We start from the raw sequence: 18,836 nt of genomic DNA on the forward strand, positions 1-18,836 counted from the left end.
TCACCGCCGGCGCATGCGCCGACCGGCGAAAGCCTTTCGGCCAGCCCCGCTGCCGGGGGCGCCGGTTTTTTGCGCCAGTCTTCTGGTGCCAACCGCTCCGGCGCAGGGTTGGCCCCCAAAGGTGCAGAGAATTCCCCACCTTTGGGGAGGCCCGACCCCGGAGTGGTTGCCGCCACTCCCCTACGCCGGGACCCCCCGTCACGCCGGGTAGGGGAGAATCCCGCCCCAGATTTCTGCAATGGGTTATGTTACAGTGCATTAAGTAGGGCAGGATATTATGAATTGAAAATTCTTTGCTCTGTTGAAACCAAAATCATTCAACTCAAGAATAATATATTGACTGTATCTATTATTTATTAAACGTTTGAGCATTTTCATATGGTTCACACTGAATGTGTACCTTTCAGCAAGAAACAGCAAGTTTGATGTTTTTTTTTAACAGACATTTTATTAAGGCATTTATGGTTTTATAACAACATATACAAATACAGATGTAAATATAATTCAGTGCGTAACAACCCCCATCCAACAACCATACCCAGCCAACATAGCTTTTAAACATAATCCCCGAGTCCCTCCGTCTCTTCTCGCTGAACCCGCCTGAACTGAACTATATTAACTCCCCCTACCCCACCCCCTAACCCCCCCTTATTGTATCTACTAACAGTTTTGTTTTCCCCGAAGAAGTCGATAAACGGCTGCCACCCCTGGACAAACATCTGATCCTCTCAGGGCGAACTTAATTTTCTCAAGCCTGAGAAACCCAGCCATGTCGCTAACCCATACCCCTGATTTAGGGGGCTCCGAATCCCTCCAGGATAATAGGATCCATGGGCAGCACAGTAGCATGGTGGTCAGCATCAATGCTTCACAGCTCCAGGGTCCCAGGTTCGATTCCCGGCTTGGGTCACTGTCTGTGCAGAGTCTGCACGTCCTCCCCGTGTGTGCGTGGGTTTCCTCCAGGTGCTCCGGTTTCCTCCCACAGTCCAAAGATGTGCGGGTTAGGTGGATTGGCCAGGCTAAATTGCCCTTAGCGTCCTAAAAAAAATAATGTTAATGGGGGTTGTTGGGTTACTGGTATAGGGTGGATACGTGGGCTTGAGTAGGGTGATCATTGCTCGGCACAACATTGAGGGCTGAAGGGCCTGTTCTGTGCTGTACTGTTCTAAAAAAAAAAATCTCCGGGCTACCAAGGAGGCAAAGGCCAAAACATCAGCCTCTCTCGCCCCCTGGACTCCCGGGTCTTCCGAAACTCCAAAGATCGCCACCTCCGGACTCGGCACCACCCTCGTTTTTAGCACCGTGGACATAGACTATAGACTGTAGAATTTACAGTGCAGAAGGAGGCCATTCGGCCCATCAAGTCTGCACCGGCTCTTGGAAAGAGCACCCGACCCAAGCCCACACCCCCGCCCTATCCCCATAACCCAATAACCCCACCCAACACTAAGGGCGATTTTGGACACTAAGGGCAATTTAGCATGGCCAATCCACCTCACCTGCACATCTTTGGACTGTGGGAGGAAACCGGAGCACCCGGAGGAAACCCACGCACACACGGGGAGAACGTGCAGACTCCGCACAGACAGTGACCCAAGCCAGGAATCGAACCTGGGACCCTGGAGTTGTGAATCAATTGTGCTAACCACTATACTATCATGCTGCCCTAATGACATGACATCTGCAAACCCCTGCCAAAATCCCCTAAGCTTTGGACATGCCCAGAACATGTGGACATGGTTCGCTGGTCTTCCCGCACATTTTGCACCTGTCTTCCACCCCAAAGAACCTGCTCATCCGGGCCACTGTCATGTGAGCCCGGTGAACCACCTTGCATTGCATCAGGCTGAGCCTGGCACACGATGAGGACTCAGAGCATCCTCCCACAGACCCACCTCTAGCTCCTTTCCCAACTCATCCTCCCATTTACGCTTTACCTCCCCAATCTGGGTTCCCTCCCACTCCATAAGTTCTTTATAAATATTTGGGACCTTCCTCTTCCCTGCCCCCGTTCTAGAAACGACCTTATCCTGCATCCCCTGTGGTGGGAGGAGCGAAAAGGTCAAAACCTGCCTTCGCACAAAATTCCTCACCTGCAGATAGCGAAACCCATTCCCACCCGGTAATTCAAACTCCTCCTCCAGATTCTCCAAACAGGGAAAGCTTCCATCAATAAACAGATCTCCCAGCCTCTCAATACCGGCTCTCTGCCACCTCCGAAACCCCCCATCTAACCTCCATGGGACAAACCGGTGATTGCCACAAATTGGAGCCCATATCGACTCTTCCTCCACTCCCATATGCTTTCGCCACTGTCCCCAAACTCTCAGGGTCACCACCACCACCGGGCTTGTGGAGTACCGGGCCGTAGGGACCAGCAAAGCTGCCGTTACCAGTGCTCCTACACTTGTGCCCCTACATGATGCCGCCCCTACCCACTCCCACATCGACCCCTCTCCCACTACCCACTTCCTGATCATGGCTATATTTGCCACCCAGTAGTAATTCCTAAAGTTCGGTAGGGCCAACCCTCCCCTAATCTCGGCTCCGCTCCAACAACACTTTCCTTACTTGCGGGGTTTTACCCATCCATACAAACCCCAAGGTCACCGCATTAACCCACTTAACAAAGGCCTTTGGATTAAAAATAGAGAGACACAGGAAAACAAACAGAAATCTTGAGAGAACCGTCACCTTTACAGTCTGTACCCTCCCCGCCAGTGACAACGGGAGCATGTCCTACCTCCGAAAGTCATCCTTCATTTGCTCAACTAACAGGGATAGATTTAATTTCTGCAATTGCTCCCATCCCTGTGCCACTTGGATTCCCAAGTATCAAAAACTCCCTCCCACCACTTTAAACGGCAACCCCCCCCCCCCCCGCCACCCCCCCCCCCCCCCCCCCCCCCCCCCCCCCCAGCCTCCTCTCCTGCCCCCTCGTCTGGGTCACGAAAACCTCACTTTTTCCCACATTCAATTTAGACCCCGAGAATGGGCCAAATTCCCCTGAGCTCCACATAATCTCTCCCATCCCCCCTAACGGGTCAGAAATATACTGGAGTAGGTCATCCACATATAACAAGACCCTGTGTTCCCCCCCCCCCCCCCCCCACACTCCGGACTAGCCCCTTCCAGCCCTTTGACTCTCAGCACCATCGCCAATGAATGATTCTACAGCCAAAGTAAACAACAATGGGGAGAGTGGACATCCCTGCCTCGCCCCTGGCTCAGTCTAAAATACTCTGAGCTCACCTGGTTCGTCCGCACACTCACCACCGGTGCCTGATACAGCAACCGGACCCAATTCACAAAACCCTGTCCAAACCCAAACCGCCCCAGGACCTCCCACAAGTACTTCCACTCCACCTGGTCGAAGGCCTTCCCCGCGTCCATAGCGACCTCCTCCTCCCTCCCCTTGGAGGGCATCATGATGACATTCAAGAGCCTTCTAACCTTGGCTGTTAACTGCCTGCCTTTGACAAATCCTGTCTGGTCCTCCCCTATCACCCCCGGAACACAATCCTCTATTCTCAAGCCAAAATCTTGGTCGGCAATTTGGCGTCCACATTTGGTCGGGAGATTGGCCTGTATGACCCACATTGCTCTGGGTCCTTCTCCCGCTTCAGGATCAATGAGTAATGTATTTTTTTTTTAGCATTAGTTCATTCTCTCTACTTTTGCTGACTGTACATAACTGAACATTTGATGGGAGTTTTCATTTTTTCCCCACCTGTGCTAATTGACCTCTCTTAGGACCTCTCCTGCTGATGAGATTTAATTTGTCAGAAGCTACAGATAAAAAAGTGTTTGGCACAATGGTGAATGTACTTGGAAGCTAGCCGCTTTCTTTCCATCACAAACAAGATTGCATTTGAAAAATTGTGAGGCACAGTGGCTACATTGGTCCTGGGTTCAATCCAGCTGGATTATTTGGATGAAGATCTTCTCCTTCTGGTGAAACTAGTTGAGTTAGTTCCTCCAGGGCGGAAACAGAAAACTTGTACAGATTGGTGCACCTTTCACATCTCCAGAAAGCACCTTATAAACAATGAAGAACATTTGAAGTGTAGTCACCCTTGTTCTGTGGACAAATGCAGCGGCCAATTTATGCACTGTCAGGTCCCACAAGTTGCAATGGGTTGAACGGCCAGAAAATCTGTTTTTGGAACTGCTGCCTGAGGGATAAATATTGGCTGGGATATATTGGTAAAACTCTTCTTCAAGTAACACCACTGGACATATTACAGCAGACAGACGGGGGTCGTGGTTTAACAGCTAACCTAACGCCTCAGTTAGTGCCTTAATACTAGGTTATATGTTCAAGTTCTTAGCTGGGACTCAAACTCACAAGCCTTCTGATTTAAAGTTAGAACCACAGAATTCCTACAGTGCAGAAGGAGGCCATTCAGCCCAACGGGTTTGCACCAAGCCTCTGAAAGAGCCGATCTAGCAGGGCCGAGTGGGCCGATCTAGCAGGCCCACTCCCCTGACTTATCCCCAAGGCCAGAACTGAACCTGGGTCCCTGGCACAATGAGGCAGCAGTGCTAACCACTGTGCCACCCCATTAGTTGAAAGTTAAGCTCCTGAGCCAAGTTGATGCTGCAAGGGCTGCTGAAAGGCTGGACAGGTTGAAACCGACAGCATTAATTGAGAGTGTCAGCATAGGCTAAGACAGCATATGGCAGCCCGAGAGGAGGGAGAATATTCAATACTGAGTGGATTGAGGAGACAAAGACTAGCAATTTAACCAGTTTGGAGGTGGAAATAAGCTACATTGAATTGAAGAGAAAAGTGAATGCATATGAACTGGGCGGTTTGAAGGAGGGACTGGGCTGGATTCTCCATTTGGGAGACTAAGTGCTGACACCAGTGGAGCATGTGTGGACTTTTACGGCCAGAAAATCGGTGTGAAACCTCACCAATTCCGGTACCGGTGAGGGGCTAGCACCGCGCCGACTGAAACTCCCGCGGACTGCGCAGAACATGGCTGAAGAATGGCCGTGCCGTGTCCCGGGCCGCGCATGCGCATGGCTGATGGCCTGCACCGGTCCTGCCGTGAAACATGGTGCTGGCCGTGTGCGAACCCAACCCGCCTACCATGACTCCGCAGCCGACCCCCTGGCCATCCTGCACCAGTCCCCCAGCCCTAGCAGAAGCTCCCTCCCCCCCCCAGCCAGCTGCATGAATCCCAGCCAAGTGTGGCGGTGCAGGACACAGCCGGCACGCCAGGCTTTCCCAAGCTCGGGACCACACATGGCCCGCGCCGTCGGGAACTCGACCCATTGGGGGTGGAGCATCGTGGGTAGACCAGCCGATGACACACCAACACTGTTGAAACGGCGCATGGCGCACATCACAATCATACCGGTTTGGAGGGGGTGGAGCATAGCGGACCGGCGCTAAACCGGCTCCGGCCCCGATTCCAGGGTCGGAATCCATTCTCTGCTCAATCGCAGATCACGATTTTAGCGTTGGGCTGCAGAGAATCCTGTCCAGTATCTCTGTAAAGGAATGGTAATTGGATTGGGTACAGCATCTCCATGTCCTGTGTCTGGAGGGGAGGGAATGCCTTTAATTAAATGAGATAATGCAGTTTAAATAGGTTAACAATTGAGGTAACCTTTGGCAGGACTGTTGAAGATCCAAATTTAACTATTTTTCTTTCTTTACTTGTGAAATATAAGTAAAGAATTAACCTGAATGGATCACATTTAATCTAAAGATTCAACCTTCCCCCAGAGGAACACGACCGCAAATACTTCCAGAATTGCAGCATTAATTTTGTGCTGACAACATTGGAATTTGGAATTGAGATTGGGCCCGGATGGGATTCCTGGTCGGCACTCAGAGCCTGCACGGACCAGCTGGCAGAGGTGTTCGCGGACATCTTTAACTTGTCCCTACTCCACTCCGAGGTCCCCACCTGCTTCAAGAAGACGACCATCATACCGGTGCCAAAGAAGAACCAGGCAACGTGCCTCAATGACTACCGTCCGGTGGCCCTGACATCAGTCGTAATGAAGCGCTTCGAGAGGTTGATCATGAAGCACATCACCTCCATACTCCCAGAACGCCTTAATCCACTGCAATTCGCATACCGCCGCAACCGGTCCACATCAGACGCTATTTCCCTGGCCCAACACTCATCCCTAGAGCATCTCGAAAACAAGGACTCCTACATCAGACTCCTATTTATTGACTACAGCTCCGCCTTCAACACCATTATCCCGGCCAAGCTCATATCAAAGCTCCAAAACCTAGGACTTGGCTCCCCACTCTGACCAACAGACCACAGTCAGTAAGAATGAACAGCAACACCTCCTCCACAATAGTCCTCAATACCGGGGCCCCGCAAGGCTGCGTACTTAACCCCCCACTCTACTCCCTGTACACACACGACTACATGGCAAAATTTGGTTCTAACTCCATCTACATGTTTGCTGACAATACGACCATAGTGGGCTGGATCTCAAATAACAACGAGAGAGAATACAGGAGGGAGATAGAGAACCTAGTGGAGTGGTGCAGCGGCAACAATCTCTCTCTCAATGCCAGCAAAACTAAAGAGCTGGTCATTGACTTCAGCAAGCAAAGTACTGTACACACCCCTGTCAGCATCAACGGGGCTGAGGTGGAGATGTTTAGCAGTTTCAAATTCCTAGGGGTGCACATCTCCAAAAATCTGTCCTGGTCCACCCACGTCGACGCTACCACCAAGAAAGCACAACAGCGCTTATACTTCCTCAGGAAACTAAGGAAATTCGGCATGTCCACATTCACCCTTACCAACTTTTACAGATGCACCATAGAAAGCATCCTATCTGGCTGCATCACAGCCTGGTATGGCAACTGCTCGGCCCAGGACCGCAAGAACCTCCAGAGAGTTGTGAACACCGCCCAGTCCATCACACGAACCTGCCTCCCATCCATTGACTCCATCTGCACCTCCCGCTGCCTGGGGAAAGCGTGCAGCATAATCAAAGATCCCTCCCACCCGGCTTACTCACTCTTCCAACTTCTTTCATCGGGCAAGAGATACAGAAGTCTGAGAACACGCACGAACAGACTCAAAAACAGCTTCTTCCCCACTGTCACCAGACTCCTAAATGACCCTCTTATGGACTGACCTCATTAACACTACACCCTGTATGCTTCATCCGATGCCGCTGCTTATGTAGTTACATTGTATATCTTGTGTTGCCCTATTATGTATTTTCTTTAATTCCCTTTTCTTCCCAAATTCTTAATGATCTGTTGAGCTGCTCGCAGAAAAATACTTTTCACTTTACCTCGGTACACGTGACAATAAACAAATCCAATCCAATCCAATTTCCCCCTTCAACCTTACAGGCACGTGTTTTACTTTTAGCGTAAGGGAAGGAAAGTTGAAAATACCAAGATTATTCAAGCCCATGCCCATGGATGACCATGCAGGGCCATTCGTGCATTGCAACAATGCCCAGAGGTGGCATAGTCATGTTGTCTACTGGACTTGTAATTCAGGGTCATTCTCGGGCCTGGGTTCAAATCTAACCTTGGCAGGTGGTGAAACTTGAATTCAATAAAACTCCGGAATTAAAAGTGTAAAATACTGACCATGAAATAATTGTTGTAAAAACCCATCAGGCTCTCTAATGTCCTTTAGGGAAGTTGGTCTGGCCTACACGTGACTCCAGACCCACAGCAATATGGTTGACTCTTAGCTCAGTTAAAGGGCAGTAATTAGGGATCAGCAATAAGTGCCAGTGATGCCCACCCACATGCCATGAATGAATATTAAATATTAACATCTACTAAATTGCTCTAAAACACTGTGAGATGTCCTAAGGTTGTGAAAGTCTTCCTTTCTACTTTCTTGACGTTTCAGCTCTTTGAGAGCTGCTGATCAGCTTTTGCTACTTCTCTAGGTCTTGTGTGCGCTTGCACCATCACAGCTCCCCTCTTGTCTGGGAGCTGTTGCACACACCAATTCTCTGACAAGGTAAGGTACATGCATCTCTGGACTCAGAACACCTCCGACGCAGTTGGTCCGGCCTGACATCCTTCTGTTCCTTGTCCTCTCCTTCTTCAATTAGGTACAAATACCACCATTGCCGCTTCATCAGCTTATTGCTTTCATCAGAACAATAGGAACCAGGGAAATAAGGTGAAACTCTCATGAAAGTGGTTCCAGGGATGACGGACTTGGAGTGATGTGGAGAGATTGAGATTGTTCTGCTTAGAATCGAGAAGGTTAAGGGGAGATTTAAAAGAAATGTTCAAAATTGTGACAGGTTTGCTGGAGAACGGAGGGAGAAACTGTCTCCGTTGGCAGGAAGGACAGGAATCAGATTTACAATAATTGGCAAAAGGACCAGGGAGCGATGATAAGAACTTTTCTTGCAGTAAATTGTTGTACTGCATGTAAGGATGATGTAAGCAAATTCCTTAGTAATTTGATGGTTCTTCCAAAGAGCCAGCAGAGACGCAATGACCTGATAGGCCTCCTACTGAGCTGTATGATTCGATAAAGTGCTCCCAGCAACCTTCAGGCAGAGCTCTTGAAATCCATACTTGTGACTGGCAATTGTGGACACCTATTTTGAATGAGTGTGACTGTGTCCTTTACAGCATGAGACAAGAACACTGCTGTTACTGTCTAAATGGGGGACTTTGTTTCAATCTCAGCACTTCAGCAGAAAAGTGTCTGAAGTGTAAATTGGGTCAAAATCTAACTTTACAAACTACGACCACCTTTTTCAATGGGTCCCGTTGACCTTGTACCTGAAATGTAGGTGTGACCAGTCTGAACATTTGTGCTCATTTGTTTTTGGCTCCAGTGTAAGTTCTGATTCTGGTCAGAAGGGTTCAATATTTGGAGTTAATGTTAGTCCAGTCATTCAAAGTAAATTAAAACAATTAAAGAAGAGGGAAACTGAATGCAGGCACATGGTTTATTCATTTATTAACTTGGCATGCTCCCCAGAGTGGTTAGGCTCATTAGTAATTAATGTACTGATCAATAAATGAGCGGAATTTGGAAACACGGGCGTAAACTGCAGGACTGTATGTATTACAGTTCACCATTCCCCAAGAAACAATGCCAACCAAGTTCCAGCCGGTATTCCCATAACAAACAAGAGGACCACCAGAGTCACCCTGCAATTAGAAAAATGGAAAACTCTATCATTTGTGAAATGAAACTTGAGTAATCATCACTGCAAAACTTTCTGGCTTAACCTACCAGCATTTCAAAAGGCATTACCACTGAAAGTTATGTAGGGCAGGATTCTCCATTTGGGAGACTATGTTCTCTTCCGGAGTTGAGCTGCTTCTCTTTTACACTGGCACTGGGTGCGGCACCTAGAAGCGGTTCAGTATTCTCGCTATGCAGATTTATGCAAAGCAGGGATCGCAAGGGATTTTGTTACAAATCCCATTATTGGGCCACTGTTGTAATGCAAATCCAATCCCCCGACAAGTAGGGTCACACTCTCCCCCATCAGCGGAATTTCTGGATCATTCCACAGAATGCATTCATGAGGGCGACCTGACCTCCACCACTGACCCCTCACTGGAGACCCTCACCACAGACCCCCATCAGAGACTCCCATCAGAGACCTCCACCAGAGACCCCCAACAGAACCACATCGCAAGGCTTTAAAACCCCTCAGATCCTTTAATCTGCAAGACTTCTATTAATTTCAAAGGGAAACATCTAGTTATGATTGACAGCTCATGACTGCATCAAAAGCAATTAAGTGCTTTCTGCTGAGAAAAATAGGAAGTGAAAGCACTTAACGTCAAGATGTTGGTAAACACTGTGGTTAGTTTCACAACAGGGTACTTGAGATCCATTCAAGTGTGAAGGGAAATTAAAATGATCAATCAAGACAAATGGCTGTCTGGAAGCTGTCAATTACAGGCTACTAAAAGCTATTTCTCTTTGAAGTGAATAAAAGTTTGGAGATTGAAGGATATGAGGTGGTTGAAAGCCTTGTAATGTGGTTTTAGCTTTCTATTAAATTACAGTTGCTGTTTTCTAAACATCCGTCTGAGGCAGCAGGTGTAAGACACAGGTGAGTGAGAAAGCAATGAATTTTTTCACTGTTTCTGCCTGGACTGCTGTTTAGCTTTCAGGCAAGGGCATCTGATGGAGAGTTCGGGGGTTCTCTGCTGTGGGTGGGGGGGTTGCCTGTTATAAGGGCGCCCTGCAATGGAGGTATTCTCTGATATGGGGGTTTCCCTGTTGTGGAGTTTCCCTGTTATGGGGGTTTCCTGTTATGGAGGTTTCTGGTGTGGGTCTTTGATAGGGTCTCTGGTGGTGGTCTTTGGTGGGGGTATCTGATGGGGATCGCTGATGGGCACCTCTGATGCAGGTTTCTGATGCGGGCCTGGTGGGAGTCTCTGGTGGGGGTCTGGTGAGAGGTTGGAAGTGAGGGGACCCTCCAATGGACTTGGTGCCTCTGTGAGGTCCACTGTGTCAAGGCCACACTGAGAAATACTTGTACCAATCCATGCCCACGTGAATCTCAGCCCAGAGGGTGGACGCATAACAGAGGCATGGAGAATCCAGTGCCCAGCCGTTAATAGGATGCAAATGGGTCATTTTGACCTATATGTATCTTCCCGCTGGCACGGGGTGTGCACCTCAATGCCGCCACCAGTGGGGAATTGGAACATTAGAAAATGCCGATGCTGTTTTTTTCTCTGATGTTGGATCCTCCACTGCATCAGGAACTCCACTGCTGGTGTTATGTGGTGGAGAATCCAGCCCATAATGTGCCAAATTTCCATTGGAAAGGGTAAACTAGCATGTCGTCCCAATTAGATTGTACGTTAGTCAGATTTGTTGTTTCTCCATCAGTAGATTAATTGCCGTGACAAAGTATTTCACAATTAATTAAATCATTAGCAATAAAAAAAATCTACCAGTTAGTGACAAAGTGGATTTAGTTCAGAAAGACTGAGGGTTGTGATTTTCAGTGTTGCTGCAGATCGCACTAAAAGGTGCAGAATATTCCGAGGAGATTGTACCTGTGTCATGGTGCAGGCAGTTTAATGGGACATCAAACCTATTCTGTCTTAAAGTCCCCACTCAGATTGGTTGACATGGATGTGAAATGGGACCATTGTTGTCAGTTGAAGGTTGTGGAATTCACTGAGCTCATCAGTCCCACAACTGAACCAAGCGTCAAAATGCAACTCAAGCCCACGGAAAAAAAAAAAATCACAGTCTTATTGTGCAGAATGATGGAAAATAAGACCATCTGAATAGATATTATACTGCTGATTTGACTTCAACTTACTTCTATGTATTCCTGATCCATAATAACAGTGATTTGAAGCTTTAACTACTGGTATATTGTGGACCTCATCATGAGAGAAGCCTGTTCAGACCTTTAAAAACCTCTGAAAGTTTGTGTCTACCTGACAAGAGGAAGATCCGGAGGCACCAGCGCAAATCATTACATCACTGATTTGATTCCCCCAGTACTGTCGACAGGTTTGTGGATCAATAACGGGAATATTGGTCTGCATCAGTTTGGTAGAGGTTGCTTGGAGGGAAATAAACAAGGGAAGCAAAGATTAGTAATAACAAGGGAAGCAAAGACTGCACAGATTCACTTTAGAGAAGTACTTTTGAATAATCTTACAGCCTCCAGATACAGTCCTTCCCCATCCGGTTGTGATGCAGGTTGTGCCTCCTGGAATGTAGGCACTGGCAGCAACAAGTCGGATCGGAGAGACATAGTTATTTATATTGGCTGGTGAAGAGAGTCGGAGAAGAGTACAGTCATAGTTCATGTTTCGCGGGTCCCAGTAAGGATGAGTTATGATCTGCGGCAAAGGTATAAAGTCACTTATTCATTCTTCAAGAATGGTATTACGATAGCGAGGGATAAAACTGAAAGAGATTTGAGTATGTGATAGATTCAATGCCCCATTTATTCGGCCAATGCAAAGCTATATTGAACAAATATAGGGGATGTCAGAGGTAGGTTCTTTACCCAGAGAGTAGAGGGGGCATGGAATGCACTGCCTGTGGTAGTAGTTGAGTCGGAAAATTTATGGACCTTCAAGCGGCTATTGGATAGGTACTTGGATTAGGGTAGAATAAGGGAGTGTAGGTTAACTTCTTAAGGGCAGCACGATAGCATTGTGGATAGCACAATTGCTTCACAGCTCCAGGGTCCCAAGTTCGATTTCGACTTGGGTCACTGTCTGTGTGGAGTCTGCACATCCTCCCCGTGACTGCGTGGGTTTCCTCCGGGTACTCCGGTTTCCTCCCACAGTCCAAAGATGTGCAGGTTGGGTGGATTGGCCATGAAAAATTGTCCAAAATTCTATGATTAACCTAGGACAAAAGTTCGGCGCAACATCGTGGGCCGAAGGGCCTGTTCTATGCTGTATTTCTCTAATCTAAAGCCAACAGCCAAGCAGAATGTATGGTAGCACAGTAGCATAGGTGGCTAGCACTGTGGCTTCACAGCGCCAGAGTCCCAGGTTCGATTCCCCGCTGGGTCACTGTCTGTGCGGAGTCCGCACGTTCTCTCCGTGTCTGCATGGGTTTCCTCCGGGTGCTCCAGTTTCCTCCCACAGTCTAAAGATGTGCAGTTTAGGTGGATTGGCTATGCTAAATTGCCCTTCGTGTGCAAAAAAAAAGGTGAGGAGGGGTTATTGGGTTACGGGGATAGGGTGGAAGTGAGAGCTTAAGTGGGTCGGTTCCGACTCAATGGGACGAATGGCCTCCTTCTGCACTGTATGTTCTATGTTCTAAAGTAGTGATCAAACTGTCCAGTCCTTAGGTCAAACCACATCGTGAGCACAGTCTCCGATTGCAGCTACCGAAAAACCAGGGAAGATAGCAAAGAGAAGGGCAACAAGGACATTAAAACAGAAAATGCTGGAGAATCTCAGCAGGTCTGGCAGCATCTGTGGAGAGAGAAACAGAGTTAACATTTCCAGTCCATGTGACCCTTCTTCTTCCTCCTCCTCCACAGATGCTACTATCCCTGCTGGGTTTATCCAGCATTTTCTGTTTTTATTTAAGATTTCCAGCATCTGCAGTATTTTGCTTTTATTTTAAGGCAACAGGAGGAGCCTGGTTTCACGGGAGAATTATCAGAAAGGGCATGGACAGATTTGAACTTTTCAGCCTGGAAATAAATTTACTGGGAGGTGATTTTGTAGAGGTGGACAAGATAGTAAATGATATGGAAATATAGATTAAAGGTCCAAGCTAGTAAAAGCTGATATTAGAGTTGATAGGATGGAGCTCCTTTTTACACAGTGGGTAACTGACACATGGGGCGCGATTCTCCGCAAATGCGGCGAGTCGTAAAGGCTGCCGTGAAACTGGCCGTGTTTCACGGCAGCCTCCGCGCCCCCTCCCGGGACCCGATTCTTCCCCCCCGGGCAGGGCTAGCACGGCATCAAGCCTTAGTGACCGTCGCTAAGTCCGCGCGCCAAGCATCACGACGGCTGACGCGCACGATGACGTCAGCCGCGCATGCGCGGGTTGGACGGCTCCAACCCGTGCATGCGCGGATGATGTCATCACGCAGACGCGTCAAACCCGCGCATGCGCGGGCCGTCATGCCCCTTAGCTGCCCCGCGGACTGATCCTGCGGGGCGGCGGAAGAACAAATAGTGCGCGGGTATCGAACCCGCTGCCCGCGATCGGTGCCCACCGATCGCAGGCCCATGCCACCCTTGGCACGGCCGTGCCAATCGGTGCCATGGTTGTCCGGGACGGGCACTTTGCGGCCGTTTTCACGAACGCTGAAAGCAGGTGTGATCGCGGCCGTGAAAACGGCCGTAAACTCCGCGGTATTCGGCCCATCGGCCTGCGGAGAATCGCTGTTCGCCGTAAAAAACGGCGTGCAGCGATTCGTGTCGGGGGGCGGCCAGAGGGGGGGGAGAATAGCGGGAGGCCGTGAAAATTGTCAGGAAGGCCCTCCCGCTATTCTCCGACCCGTCGTGGGCAGCGGAGAATCGCGCCCCATGGAGTGGACCTCTGAGCAGAGTGGGACAGGAGAACACCCTGAAACCATTAATTAAATAGGGAAGTTGAGGGTTGTTCTGGAATGAAGATGGGCTGAATGGCCCTCCTTACCAATACTGGCCTGTATCATAGTTGAGACATAGACAATGTGACGATGGGTTACATTGAGGTTACATTGAAGCTTCAACTTCTTAAGAAAATATGGTTTAAAACTATTTATATCTAAACCTGTGCTTCAAAATCAAAGTTCAGCTATCGTGACTTTCACCTAATCTTGAGCCCTCTTTCAAGCCAAAAAATGTTATCGGAAATAGAAAGGAGAGAAAACGGGAAAGAAATCTTTAAATCTCAGTAAAATTATTGCCGGAATAATGTGGAATCCCAAAGTTCCATAGTGAGCAGTATGAATGACATAGAAAGGGCCAAATTCCCTGCAGATGCATGTGGTTAAAAGGGCAAGGAAATATATTTCAAAAGGTATATTTAGTTAACATCATGCCACATGTAATAAAGTTGGCTATTACAGCCTTGTGCATGTAAAATGTTCTGTGGTATATGGTCTCCAAAGTGAAATATAATGAAATGGATCTTAGTAGGAAATTTGCATTTGGAAATACATTTGGTATCTTTATACAATATATAAGCAAATTGGAATGTATCAACGGGTACGTACCTGGGAAACAGTTTTGACTTGGACTGGTTCTGCTGAGGAATGCAAGTCAGTCTCTCCAAGCACAACATGATGATACCCAGGGCTGTTAAAAAAGCATTTGTAATGTTAATATGTGGTAAGTGTTTGACATTTTGCTTGCCACAGGGCTGAATTATATGGGCACGAGGGTCCCTCCCTCCAGTTAAAAAGTAAGGGTGGCTGAGCCCAGGAGAAGAATGGCTGTCCCACAGTCAGTGAAATCGCGAATTGACAGTTAATAAGCAGAATGTGGTATTTCTTCCCGCCAGCCCCTTCCAGTACTGTTACGCTAAGAGAAATGATGCCCAGTCCAAGTACTGCATGCAGCCGATGAGGAGGCGAACTGCAATGGATCAGAACTTTGTAAATGTTTCGAGATCAGCGAGGAGGATGTGGGCCATTGTTTGAGTTTGCAAGGGGGGAGGGTAGCCGGGCGGGCCAGTTAAGAAGGGACACCCCTTTCCCACCCTCTTGCTCACCACTGGCATTAATTGTCCATTTAAAGGGCTCATTTGGGCCCACCATTTGGTGGGCCACTTGACACTATCCCTGCTGAAGTGGCGACAGCAGCGGATGGTTAGGTGGCAGGAAGGCACCCAGTGGATTTAATCGCCAACAGGCGAGCATTACATGCAGCCCTAAGCAGTTCAGTCATGCAACAGCTCAGAATTTCCTGTCGCCATGCATGAGTTAGCCTCTTTAAGTGACCATGCATTCACAACGCAGCATGAAAAGAAACTTAAAGGGGCCGGACTCTTAAACACACTCCACAAAATAAAATAGAGGGCGCTTTACTCATCACTAACTAAAAGAATTGGAAAAAGTTCTGAAATAGATTAAGCTCCCTGTGCTTTAATATACAAACATTGGAATTATCGGGGGGTGAAAAGTTGGTCAATTTAATGGTATCGCTCAATGGTACCAGTCTAACAAGTCAGCCCGGACAGTGTGCTTCTTCCTATGCTGTATTTTTCCCTTTGTTGGTAGCCTTAAACTTCAAGCCTGTGTGGCCTCATGGAGACAGGTGGGAAACCTTACACTTGTTAATGTGCCTGTTCGTGTTTATTCCCCACCTTCTATACAGCCACAGTATTAACTTAGCATGGATTCGATGTCGCACAAGTTAGAAATAAAACTCAGTGCTTCTGGATTACTCACACCTCACAGAAGGAGCAGCTGGGGAGTGGTTCACTTCTCTTCTGGATGTTGACAGATACCAGAGATGATGTCGAAGCTGCCACTGGTCTCTATTCAGCAGATAGAAATGCTTATCCCCTTTAAATGTCACCTTCAGTGCGAGCATTCCAATTGAGCCAGTACTTGCATTGTTCAACACTCTCACAGGCTTTCTGAATGATATTTAACCACTGCAGGGCAAGCTAAATTCAGGGATAGTTTTGTTCTGTGCATTGGCATCCAACCAGAGGAAATTGGGACCTTCCAAACATTATCTTGCACCCGGATTGTGAGACAGATAGGATCAGCCTTAATCCCAATAGTACTCCAGCACAATGTCTCCTCAACCAGGAAATAAATCTAATGACAGGAGATTGACGTTATGCTTTTGGTGACAGTGTTCCTTGACAAATGTCTATCAATATGGGGTCAAAATGGGGTTTGCCTTGTAGTTAAATTTCTGTCATTTAAAAATGGATGGCCTGATATCAAAAACTTACTTGAAATTGCAGTGAGCAGCAGTGATAACCCAGTTCTGATTTATCAAAGAGCCGCCGCAGAAATGGCGCCCATAATAGTCCTGTGGAGAAGCGTTCACAGAAACAGAATTGAATCAGAGGAGCATAAATATATGAAAATGCTGGAAATCCGAAATAAAAACAAAGTGCCGAAAATACTCAGCAGATCAGGCAGCATCTGTGGAGAGATCTGATGAAAGGTTATCAATCTGAAACATTGGGCAGGGATTCTCCGGCCCCCCAGCCAATGTTTCTCGACCGCGCACCGTTCGCTGACGGCGGGAGTCTATTCTCCCGCTGCTTGTCAATGGGATTTCCCATTGAAACCACCCCACACCACCCCAAAAATGAATCCTGACAACCAAAAAATTGGATATGGTTATTGTGATGTGTACCGAGGTACGGTGAAAAGTATTTTTCTGCAAACAGCTCAACAGATCATTAAGTACATGAAAAGAAAAGAAAATACATAATAGGGCAACACAAGGTTCACAGTGTAACTACATAAACACCGGCATAGGGTGAAGCCTACAGGGCTGTAGAGTTAATCAGGTCAGTCCATAAGAGGGTCGTTTAGGAATCTGGTAACAGCAGGGAAGAAGCTGTTTTTGAGTCTATTTGTGCCATTATTTCTCTCTCCACAGATGCTGCCTGATCTGCTGAGTATTTCCAGCATGTTCTGGCTTTTTTTGAGCTTAAATATACTTTAGCTACAAGTAGGAGAGAAAGTGAACCTTGTTTTTTCAATTTTCAGATACAAAGTGATTTCTCAACTTAACAATGGCTGTCATCAATTTCACACCAAAAGTGGTCAGTACGCCCTGTTAGTCATCCCAGGCGTGTGCCTGAAACCTGAGTTATGCCCATTGCCGTTGCAAATAGAGGGCAAATACCTGTTTCATGGTTTACTTTGGGTCTTGAAGGTGTCAAACCAACAGCCCTAAAAACGGCTCACTCAAAGGCCACTACCAAATGGAGAAGTTATAAAGTCCCGATTTGATGTTATGAAGTATATGGCTGCCAGAAATTTCAATACAGCATTGTAAACGATGGCCTGTTACACTACTGGATATGTTATAATATAATTAATGTTACCTGAAGGGAAACCTGCCATGGCCAGGATCCTGGTTTAGCAAGCTGTCCATTCACAATTCTGGAAGTATAAGTTTCGATGGGGTAGACTGATGGAGCACCGGCAACTGTAAACACATTTTTTATCAATAGCTGAAAATATTTTCATTTCTCCTTTATAAAAGAACTGAATGCCAATGTTTGTCTTTTTAGCAAGGCCATGATTAACAAGGTTGCACTTATTTTTCTACTGAATCACCTCTGAGTTTGTGGACTGCAGCAATATTGACTTACCCAGTGAACATTCTTCAAATTAAAATATTCTAGCAGTTCCACCAAATCCACCTGAACTTGCTAAAACCAAGAATTATTTCAAGTTGAACGTACACTTCATGTGAAAAGAAAGCAATTGTATCACACAAAACTAATGCATGTTTGACAGTGGTACATCAAGGGTTTCCTTCAATACTGAAATTAAAATAACCGTTTGTTAATATTTTAATGTAAAGGATCAGATTATTCTATTGGAACTGTTGCTTACCAGTCGTTACCGTGGCGATAGCGAGACAGACAATCCAAAGGAGAGCCATGCTTGCCTTTCTTGTTTGGATGCTGTTTGCTCAGGCTAGCTGCCTTTTACAATTTCTGTTTAGCTGTCAGTCATATCTGAAACTGATACGGAATATTAATTCAACAATTAGACGATAGCCATGAAGGCAGATTACTCCTACCAAAACCAACATACATTGGACACTTTTATTTAGTTAGAATGCCTCGATCAAAATACTTTTCTGATATAAGTGGAAAAATAAGCCTACTGTGTGACGAAATTGGTTGTTTTTATTTACTTTTATTGCATCTCCATTGCTCCTGAATTAATTCACTTTTCCATCTTTTGTCACCTTCAAAACGTTACTTGTCTCTTCCCTTTTACAGCTCATTTGCCACTGAAACCCTACGCTGTCTTTGTTATCTCCAGACTTGACTATTCTGATGTCCTCCTAGCTAGCCTCCTATTTTCCATAAGCGTCAACTCATTCAAATCTCTGCTGCCCATATCTTATCGCACAAGTCCCCCTCATTTATTGCCCCTGGGCTGGATTTCTCAGCCACGATAGGTCACCACGGACGGGATGAGGACCATGTAATGGTCCGTTGCACTTGGGCGGGAATTTCTGGTCACCGGGCGGGCGTGGCCGAACAATCCCACCCTCTATCTTTGCTGAACTACATTAGCACCTAGACCTTCAACACCTCAAATGTTTAAATGCCTTCATGTTCCTGCCCTTCCAAACGTCTACAGCCTCCTCCACCCTACAATTCCTGAAATTTGCATCCCTCTGATCTTAGTCTTTTGTGCATCTTCCCTCCTTTGTCCTTTTGTGCACCTCC

At 47.2% G+C, this 18,836-nt stretch overlaps 1 protein-coding gene across 1 annotated transcript; it reads right to left on the reverse strand.

Annotated features, from left to right (window-relative positions):
- Positions 1 to 8,920: 8,920 nt before the first annotated feature.
- On the reverse strand, positions 8,921 to 18,049 carry LOC119970975 (chymotrypsin-like protease CTRL-1). Its single transcript, XM_038806083.1, has 7 exons — positions 17,986 to 18,049; positions 17,469 to 17,572; positions 16,356 to 16,435; positions 14,662 to 14,743; positions 11,638 to 11,821; positions 11,411 to 11,538; positions 8,921 to 9,139 (listed from the first exon to the last, which is right to left on the reverse strand). The coding sequence occupies exons 1-7, from the start codon at positions 18,032 to 18,034 to the stop codon at positions 8,981 to 8,983; spliced, it is 786 nt and encodes a 261-aa protein (XP_038662011.1). The 5' UTR covers positions 18,035 to 18,049; the 3' UTR covers positions 8,921 to 8,980.
- Between the last annotated feature and the right edge of the window lie 787 nt (positions 18,050 to 18,836).

This window comes from Scyliorhinus canicula, chromosome 9 (genome assembly GCF_902713615.1).
Source record: "Scyliorhinus canicula chromosome 9, sScyCan1.1, whole genome shotgun sequence".
NCBI lineage: Eukaryota > Metazoa > Chordata > Chondrichthyes > Carcharhiniformes > Scyliorhinidae > Scyliorhinus > Scyliorhinus canicula.